Below are 10,361 nucleotides of genomic sequence, written 5' to 3'. Positions count from 1 at the left end.
TGTGTGTGTGTGTGTGTGTGTGCGTGTGTGCGAGGATTCCCTGTGATCTTTACGAACACTGCTGTGGTCACCGTGGCGGTTGAGCCCAACGTAGCCGGAGCAAATGAAACTCATTACACCGTTTACGAGCTCAGAGAAAGGAGAGGCCATTGAAATCCTATCTTGTAAACTGGTGGGGGGGGGCTTTGTAATCATGAGCAATGTGAGAGAGTTGTGTGTGTTTGTGCACTTTTTTTTTTTTTTTTGTCTTGCTCAAATTAGACAAACTCGAGGGGCCCCCAGAGGTTTCAGGGCCCCACTGAAATCCTGGATTGTGCTTTTTTTTGTTTCTTGGGTTTCTGGGGTCGGGTTCTGTTGGGACCCAGGTGGTCCCAGTTTGGGAGGGAACTGGGAGTTTGGGTTGTTTACAGTTGGAAGTAGAGACAAACAAAAGTTTAAAGTGTCACCAATACCGGAAAAAACGAGTGAGTGAGGAACGAGGGGTGTAAGAAGATTCAGAGAAAGTCGTTGTTTTGTGTCTTGTGCAGTTTGAGTTGTGTAACTTTTATCCCCGCTCTGGTTTGCGTGGAATCTAAACGACTGGGAACAAGTCTACGGAACCTTTATGTCCCTTTTTTTTTAAAAGCCCCACATAAACCAGTCGAGTGAGGCAACGCGCTCTGGAAAAGGAGAAGCTGTCGTCCTCATCGTGGCGAGGACAGAGCTGTCCTCTGCCAGAGCGTCCGAGCGGTAATTTGTCTCTGGCGCTCGCTTCTCACTTCCTCTAATCGACACAGATTAATTTTTTCTGATATGAAAATGGAAGGTGGTGTTGGACTCGTCTGACTGAGGCTCCATCACAGGTTTAAGTGCAGTTGAATCCTGGTGCCTGGCGACTCTGGATCCTTGTTGGATTAGGATGCTCTATTAAAGCAAAGTTCTTTACCCCTCTGGAGTCTGAGGACAGTTTTCAGACTGTGACCCATGAGTTTTATTTAAAAAGACATAATTTGTCTCTTTGTGTCATTAACGCACTTTCACTATGAGAGAGACACAACTTTTTGTATGCAGATCCACAGCGGGCCCCTCCACAGCTCTGCGTTTGACCCAAAGAGTCGTTGAGATAACCAGAGGGCCCGTCCTTCCTCTTCCTCTTCCTCTTCCTCTGACGCTCTGTGGTTCCCCCTGGTGAACACCTTAATCAGTTGTGTTAACCATTTGCATCACTGTTGTGAAACCTTTTTTGTGCATTGTTCCAATACAGATCAGGAGAAAGATGTTGTTGTGTTTCCAGAGGTGCAGAGTCTGAGATGCAGTTTCCTCAGCTGCTCTATCGAATCCCCCCCCCCCCCCCCCCCCCCCCCCCGAGTAAACAAAAGTCCGTCAGTTTGACCAAACATGCTCCGACTATTTGTGTGCAGAGATGGAAATCACAAACGGTTTGTTTGAATTTGCATAACGTCTCCCTGGAGGGGGAACAAAGCTCCGGGGGGGGGGGGGGGGGGGGGGGGGGGGGGGCGCTCAGCCTATACGTCGTCCTCGTCAACATGTGAAGTGTCTGCGGTCAATGGCGGGGGGGGGGGGGGGATTTACGCGCACAATAAAGACAGATGCCAGCTTTTATCTGCTTGACGGAGGAGAGGCCGAGCGCGTGGCACTTGACCGCGCCGCCGCTCGCTGTTGGCGCGTAATGACGTCCTCCCACTGCAGACCATTGAGCCAGTGGTGAATGGGTAATGGGCTGTTTAGCAGCCCCCCCCTACAACACTTTCAGTGATTATTCTTTTTCCCAAACAGCCTTTGTTTGTCCCTTATGAATAAAATCGACTGAGTTGACCCGTGAGGTGACAGGATCTGGATTTAAGCTTCTGCAGGTGACAAACTTCTGAACATTAAAATGATCCAACGAAGCAGATCTGAACAAATTTAATAAAACTATATTTAAATGTACTAGTTGGTCGTGTTTCTGGTATAAATTGATGAGTTCTCTCCAGTGTAAACTTGTCTTTATTTAACAAGGGGCTGTAGAAACCGTGTTTTATGTGTAACTATATAAAAACTGCTCATTTCAAGAACTTTCCGGTTTTATGACGACCTCTTATGAATCATTTCCAAACTAATATTGACATTTAGATCCCGACGCCTCCACGACTCATTAAATGACTGATGCTGAGGATCCTGTGTATCTCTAACAAATGTTGAGTTGTTTTTTTATGACAAAATAATTTGTTTGTGTGCGACACCACAACAACAACAACAATACAAAATCACAGAAGCAGAACACAAACACTTGTTCATTAGTGAAGACGTGACATGCAGACGTCATGTGAGAAACTACACACAGACTTTCCCTCTCTCTCTCTCTCTCTCCCCCCCCACCCTCCCTCCCTCCCTCTCTCTCTCTGGTGGAGTGACACTGACAAAGACAGTCTTTCTGAAGTGGTTCGTTTGTTTGCAGCAGAGCAGCAGCGCTGAAAACCCGGAGGATGGATTCCTCTTGACATGGAGCCGGACCGACCTTGTATTTGTGTGTTTTGTTTTCAAATCATCTAAAAGAAAGATTGTGTTGAATTCCATCGAGCTGCTTCAGGCTCCCGGTCGCACACACACAAAGGAAACAGTGTGAATACAACAAAGCCAAAGTTAGTAACAACTGTCATCTTCTACTAATTATAGAATAGTTTTATTTGTAGAGAACAAGCTCCTAAAATGACTCACACCAACTTTGAGAAACATTTATCTGATGTGAACATTGAGTTTATAGTTCATGTCCCATCTGCTAACATGGAGGAGGGGTGGAGTTAATGACCTACACCCAGCTCCATCCCTCCTCTTGCTTCTTTACTGGGTTGATCCATGTTGACGTTGAGCGTTGATACTCCACCCAAACTGTTCTGGGTTCAGTCAACAAATGTTCAGACATAGAAAACTCTAATTTGTAAGATGTTCTCCACCCTGATCTCCTGGAAGTCCAGATCCTGGTTTTGTGAAAGGCAGCCAGTCACACACATACACACACACACACACACCCTGATACACTCCACACACCCTACAGGCTGCTCAGTGAGGACAGCGAGCTGCACAAAGTGTGTCTGTCCAGTGAGGAACTCGTTGAGGAGCTGGAGGATCTCAGTCCGGGTGTCAGCTCTCCTCGTCCCTTCAGATCTCCAGCTGCTCTCATGCGCACACGCACGTTGGACCCTCTGGACCTGAGACTCTGAGTTTCCTGGAGCTTTCCTCACCAGGTTGGTCCGTTTCTCTGGTTTGTGCACATGCACGGAGGCGTGTGTCACTGTGTGTTTGTGTTTGTGCTGTAAATCTGTTGTGTGTGTCTCTCTCCTGGAGTGTTTACATGAGACTTTAAATGAGGTCAAGGGTTTTGAGCCTGGAGCTGAAGAGGTTCCGAAGAAAACTCTTATTTGCAATTTACATTTTCTGTTCGGTTTCTTTGATAAACTGAGTTTAACTCAGTTTATGCAGAATTGAAAGACTTCCTGCAAAACCAGTTTTAATACGTCTAATTAGATTTCACCTGCAATAACAACCAGTATTTTGTTATGTGACCTATGATTAATAATTCGATTTCTTATATTAATTGGAACGTGTCCTATTTTAAACAGGGAAGTTTTACAAGATTGAAACTTGAGGGAAGTGAAGTTAAATCTGTTTTTCCTCATTAACCGTTTTAATTGTGGAAGTTGGAAGCAATTAAAGCTGTGAGTGCGTCACGCTGGGACAACATATGGTGTGTGTGCGCGTGCGTGCGTGTGCGTGCGTGTGTGGAAGAGAAAGGAACAAACAGACTGACGTTTCAATTTGCTTGTCACACTTTAATTGTGTAATTGAAACCTCTGTGGTTGGCGTGTGTGTGTGTGCGTGCTTGTGTGTGTATGTCTGTGTGTGATTGCTCCCTCTTGATAAATGCATCATCAGAAGCATTCCTATAATTCCCCTAAATAATATAAAACCTAAAGGTTTGTTTAATCCATCAAACAGATGAAATGACAAAAAAATTGAATTGACAATGAGATCAAACACAATGAGAGATCATTTCAGAAGATGGAATCTGAAAACTTTGTATTTTTCTTCTTTAAAATAATTAATGAACAAGCTTCTAACAAGTTTGTCGGGATCTGATGAAGTTTCTGTCATTTTGTCTTCTCTTATCATTTGCGATAATGATGAAACCGTCAGTCGATTAATCGCCTGAAGTGAAATGACAGAAAACTGATGAGTATTCAACAATTCTTTGGTTTCAGTTTCTGAAATGTGGAGATTTTTCATCTTCATCTGTTTTGTAAGATCGTGACTTTCATCTGTTTTGGTTCTGGAGCCTAAAAGAATCAATTTGCAGACGTCACCTCGGGCTCTAATAAACTGGGACGGGCGTGTGTGTATTTTTCTGAGTAAATAATTATCCATAACTGAGATTTTATGACTGAGGAGTTGTTTTATTGTTTTGTGGAGGAGCTGCCGCTCTGGCAGAGGCAGCGGACTTTGATTGCTCATAATTAAAGAAGCTGCAGAGCGGTCCGCAGCCGAGACGACTAATGAAATCATTTATATGGAAACTGAAGCGGGGCCGATTTCACAATCTCATAAAAGTGTTGGAAGAACACAATGAGTCAGGTCAGCTGTGGACAGGAAGAAACACTGGTCCTGGTCCAGCAGCTTCAGACCACGTCCTTCCTCGGCCGGTCCGCCGCCCTCCTGTTGCACCAGAGCAGCAAACTGTCCCAACACGTCCAACTGGTCCTCAGAGACAGATTCTGATTCGTCTCCAGCTGCAGACAGAGCTTCTCTCTTCTGGACGTCCTCTGTCTCACGAGTTCTTAGAAAAAGTCTCATTTATTTAATGAGAATCATCAGCTGGAGCGTTTGAGGACAAACCAGGAATAAAACTTTGTGGACAAATAGATGTTTGTTGAATTGCTTTTCCCCTGAAATTAGAAAGTTTCCTTCAAAGGGTTTTAAATCATAATTATGACAGAATGAAATCAAACCATGATTCCTCTGGAAGCTTCATGGGGCTGACTTCCTTCCCTTCAGTGTCTCCAACAGATTCCTGATGTAATATATGTAAAACCTGATTTATAAGATGATTAAAACCAAGTGAAGCTCTTAAAGGACCAGAACTAAAACCTTACACACATTACTGTGAAATATGAACACAAGAATGAATCTAACAAATGTCCTTGATTTGTCTTAAAGGGACGGGATTACATTTTTTAATCCCATTCAAAAAAAGCAGGTCCCAACAATGGAGACCATTGTAGTTTAAGGTATTTAATGTTGTGTAGGTTTGTGTGAATGTTGGATTATCAATGAAGTAACAAATCCTCAAGTAGAAGTTTCCAGTAGAGTTTAAACTTCCAAACAAACAAAGAGATGGCGTTGAAAACCAGAATAAACAAAATGTTAAAAAGAGATTTGGTGCTTTTGTGTTTTGCTCCAGATTCATTTCACATGGGGGGGGGGGGGGGGGGGGTTGACGTGTGTTTACCGATGTTTGATGCTCTGACTCATATTTCTGCTGTTTGTTTGTTACTGGAATCAATTGTTGTTTTTATCAATCCAAGCTGTGTGCAGTGTGAACTTACTTTTCACATCCACAGGTTGAAACCTCGTTGTTGTGTTGTTAAAGATGTGAAAACGCTCTTTTCATTGTTGTGTTGTGTTGTTTGTCTCCTGGACTCAGTGTAGTGGAAAGATGCTGAGCGGAGGCACCATGTGCAGCCTGGCCCTGACAGTAATCAGTCAATGAATAATGAACACACAACACACACACACAGACCTGCCATTGACAGCTGTTTGGTATCTTTGTGTGTGTGTGTGTGTGTGTTAACTCTATCAGTCGAGTGCAGCTGCATGCCTGCCTGTAGCAATTATGTTCTCGCTAAATAAGAGGCAGCGCTGGGAGGAGGGGCTCGCTGTGTGTGTGTGTGTGTGTGTGTGTGTGTCTGTGTATGTGTCTGTGTGTGTGTGTGTTTCTTTTCAAGTCTATCTTTGTTAGGACCAATTTGAGTTCCAAACCTCGGAGAATGAGGACGTTCTGGGACGGTCCTCGCTCCCGGAGACATTTTCAAAGGGTTGTGTTTGGGTGAGGGGCCCGGGACTGGATCATATGAATGAGGGTCCTCACAAAGATAGAAGTCCAAGAGTGTGTATGCGTGTGTGTGTGTGTGTGTGTGTGTGTGTATTAATCCACACATGCTGTTTGAACTGTGTGTAATACAAACCAGCTCAGGGACTTTAACATGAGCCTCTAGGAGTCTTTCTGCAGAAGGCTTGAGTAACACACATGCACACACACACACATGCTGAAACACACAAACATTGTGTTTCACTGGCCCTTTTTTTACCTCCGCACACACACACAAACACACACACACCCCCACATGACCACACATATGCTCTGTTCTCAGGACCCATGTGTATTTATCCATAATGTGACCCAATCACTGCTCAAGGTCCTCAAAGGCCCTGTTGTGTTGTGAACTCACACACACACACACACACACACACACAGACCTATAAACACTCTAAGCCCGTCTGTCTTTCTCCTCGCGGCCTTTTCATGGTTAATTTGCTGCTCAATAGGTCAAGAGGAAAAACAGACATCAAGCGAATACACACACACACAGACAGACACACAATCAGTCCTGAGCACAGTGAGTCATGCAGCCGTCCAGGCACCGGTCGCCACGTTGTGCGTTTTCAGATCTGAGTCCAGTGATTTACTGGGTCATGACAACACGAACGGACTCTTAGGTCAACAACACTTTTGTTGTCGAGGTCCTGAAGCCACGTGTTTGTCAGGAAAACACTTTCAAGGAACTTCCAAAGTTGTGAGTCATCCGTCTTCCTGTCATCAAATGTTCACCACAACACACTTTTGCCCACATGAGAGTGTGTTGTGCACTATGACTCGTGGGTTCAGCCGTTAACATGCGCGGTTAAAACGTTTACGGGACAGGGAAGCTAACAAACGGCTGTTTGACTGTTTATCGTTTGCTTTATCTTCCGTTTTCAAACCGCCCGACAGGACGTGTGTTTCTGACTTTCTGTCGTTACCCACACGTGTGAGAGCAGAGAACGATGAAGAGCATGATCATCTTCATCTCCTGCTGCTTGGTGCTGCAGGTCCGGCCACAGCCTTTCCCTGAATCCTCTGTTTATCTAACCAGCTTATCTCCTCCTCCTCACGTCCCAGTTTGACCAGTTGGATAACATCTCCCTTGTCTCTCCTCCCAGGCTCCTCTGTGGTTTTTCCCGGTGATGACCTCACTGCTGTTCCCTGGCCACGCCCACGCTGCGATGAAGGACCTCTCCTCCTCCTCCTCTCCTCTCACCACCCTGCTCCACTACCCGTCCTCCAAGACCTCCGCCGCGCCCTTCTCCCCGTCCGCCGGCCCCGCCTCCTCGCCGGGGGCCACGCTGTCCTCGGCTCCGCTCTCCAAACCTCAGCCCTTCTGCCTGCAGACCGGGCCGCACCTCATCGCCAGCATGCAGCTGCAGAAGCTCAACTCGCACTACCAGAACCTCACCGGGGCTTCAGCCGGACACCCGGCGCCCGGCGGAGCCCCGAGGGGCTTCGGGCCCTCGCCCCTGGGCTCTGGGAACCAGCTCCTGGGGCCGACTGGGGGCCTCGGCGGGGGCGGGATGGGGGTCGGGATCACCATGGGGACCCAGAGCTCCGGTGCAGGTGGACTTATCGACTTTGACCCGGTGGACGAGGAGGTCCTCATGTCTCTGGTGGTGGAGCTGGGCCTGGACCGGGCCAACGAGCTGCCCGAGCTCTGGCTGGGACAGAACGAGTTTGACTTCATGTCCGATGTGCCGGCTGGGTGCTGACGCTCGGGGGGGACGCAGAGAGAGAAGACCTTCTCTCCCTTGTTTAGTTTTTCTCTTCCCTCCCTTTTGATTGGTCGATAACACGAGGAAACAGAAGAGACACTGAGTGTGAAAGACATCAGAGACACTCTCTAGCTTCTATTTGGGTTTCGTTCTCTCGATGGACAGATGGACGAGTCGGTGAAGAAGAGGCACTGGTGATGGAAGCCCAGTCTAATGGGATTAAGATGTTTTTCCTCATCCCACTATCATTTTACATTTGTTCATCTAAAGAAGAAAAACACAAGAACGAGCAGGAAACCAAAGAGACTTGATTGCTTCTGTGCTCTTTCCCCATCGCTCCCTGCTGCAGGCTTTATCAAATCCAGAAGCTTTGGCTCAGACGCTGGTCTCAGTTTCCTGGAGACAAACAGGACAGATGACAAAGACACACCTGTTGGACCCGGTCCCCGTCTTCTCCTCAGAGCCGTCCTCCCTCCATCAAGGAAAAAGAAAATGGGAAACCTGACTTTACGTGGGGATTCGCGGAGGACGACAAACACTACGTTTCCTGTTTTCTTAATGGACACTATTGGACTCCGGTCTCACGGGAAAGAGACTCCTGTCCCCCGGCTCCACAAGGACGCTGATTGTCTGAGAACTGGTTATCTCAATGTACTTCTTTCACTTTCTGTCTCTTTCTCTCTTTTCTGTTTGAATCGACTTCAAGCAGACGCTTTCACAGAAGATGTTATTTAAGACAGAGGCTGATATCCATCAGGCCACTTGGACAAGGAGCTCTTCTGTAGCAGCGTCTCTTATCGCTCCGACTTCTCTCTGCACCATGAATTAGATCAGGAGCCGGGGAACCTCTCGGAGCTCGGGACCTTAATGGAGCGCTCCTTTCTCCGGAGCACAGCCTGATTAAAAACCATAGAGGCCTTCTGGTCATGTGAGCTGCCACTACATGTATGTGATGTGTTTCTGACCTGCAGTCGAATCTGTGTCAATGATCGTGGATAAATCACTTCCTTCCACACGGAGGACACCAGGTTCTGTCAACGTGTGTGGACATAAACCAAATGATGAATTCACTTGTCCTCTGGTTTCTTTGTTTTGTTTTTCCTGTTCTGCCACATCTCCATGTTTATGTGAAAACAGTAGACTTATCTCTGCCCCCCCGCGCTGCCGATAAGGAAGCCTCGGCTGTTTTGTCATCAATGTAGCTGGAGGCTGGTGTTTACACACCTTGCACGACAGGCTTTGACCCACACACACACAGAGACACACACACACTTGTTTTCAGTGTTTTCAGAAACTGGAAGGAAGGTTTGAAAGAGCTGAATCCGTCAGATGTGATCTATAGCATATATATCCTTAGACTGAGTGTTTAGTTTGGTCCATGTGACAACAGCCAACCACCAGGGGGCGATAGACACCGTCATGTTGTCCATCTTTATATACAACCAATGCATGTCTGTATAAAGACGATACATGTTGACAAGTGGAGGTGCTCACAGATGTCTCTATCCAATAAGCAATTTAATTCTGGCTACAAAAAATGAAAGACTTATATCAAGTTTAGATGGATCTAAGAACTCAACCATCATTAAGTGCTGGTTCCAGATCTGTCTCTCTCTCCCGTATCACATCCTGAATGAGTTGGATGATATCATAACCGCTGTTTGAGCTCACGTGTCAAATCCATCTCGTGTCAACTGATCAGACTCCCGTCGGCCGACTGGGACGGACGCGATGTGGTCGAGGCGGCTCGATCCTGAGAAGTATCAACACACACCTCCTGAGTAGAGACCCGTCCACGTATGATTCATTTAAAACTCAATTATAAAGGAATTGATAATTGACCATTCCCTAATAACTCTGGAGTGAAGAGGCTGATGTTAAATCCCATGTTTATGTGTCTTATTTACACATATCTGATCCTCACTGGACCTCCATGGTGAGGCCAGATGTGGTTGCCAGTCTGATTCCCCCCCAACCCCCTATAGGAGCTTTACCATGCAGCTGCGTCCTGCCTGTAGATGTATGCAGTCAGGACAGGGGGGGGGGGGGGCTCTGTGTTGTGGTAAGACAAGCCGGTGGAGGGCGAGGAGGGGGGGGGGGGGGGCAGCGGTCGAACAAAGGCCTTTCACCTTCACCCGGCTTGTCTGTCCTCCTGGACCACACACACAAAAAGAACACACCTGGATGCATGTGTACGTACGTGAGGCTGCAACGAAACACCCACGTGCCCCCTGAAGTCCGAACAAACGGGTACACACTGAGAGCGGCTGGCTGCAGACGCACAAAGACATGGAAACACACAGGGAAACACACACAGGAGTGTGGGGATGGTGTTACCGCGGGGAAACAGGAGTAGCAGCCGCGAAACCGGCACTTGCTCGGTGGCTCAGACTTCACAGGGTATCGGGGGTGGGGGGTGGGGGTGTGAAGGAGATGGTGAGAAAGTGAGAGGCCGTATGTTCGAGTCCGGAATGAGAAGATGTGATACGAGTAATCGGCCCACATGAAGAAAAACACACAACTCA

The 10,361-nt window shown here is 47.1% G+C and overlaps 1 protein-coding gene across 1 annotated transcript; it reads left to right on the top strand.

The window, feature by feature from the left end:
- Positions 1-3,016: 3,016 nt before the first annotated feature.
- On the top strand, positions 3,017-9,874 carry cited1 (Cbp/p300-interacting transactivator, with Glu/Asp-rich carboxy-terminal domain, 1). Its single transcript, XM_062384405.1, has 2 exons — positions 3,017-3,224; positions 7,234-9,874. The coding sequence occupies exon 2, from the start codon at positions 7,258-7,260 to the stop codon at positions 7,831-7,833; it is 576 nt and encodes a 191-aa protein (XP_062240389.1). The 5' UTR covers positions 3,017-3,224; positions 7,234-7,257; the 3' UTR covers positions 7,834-9,874.
- Positions 9,875-10,361: the final 487 nt, after the last annotated feature.

This window comes from Platichthys flesus, chromosome 24 (assembly GCF_949316205.1).
Source record: "Platichthys flesus chromosome 24, fPlaFle2.1, whole genome shotgun sequence".
Lineage (NCBI taxonomy): Eukaryota > Metazoa > Chordata > Actinopteri > Pleuronectiformes > Pleuronectidae > Platichthys > Platichthys flesus.
Note: the sequence above shows the minus strand (reverse complement) of the source record. Positions and strands in the feature narration are given on the sequence as shown.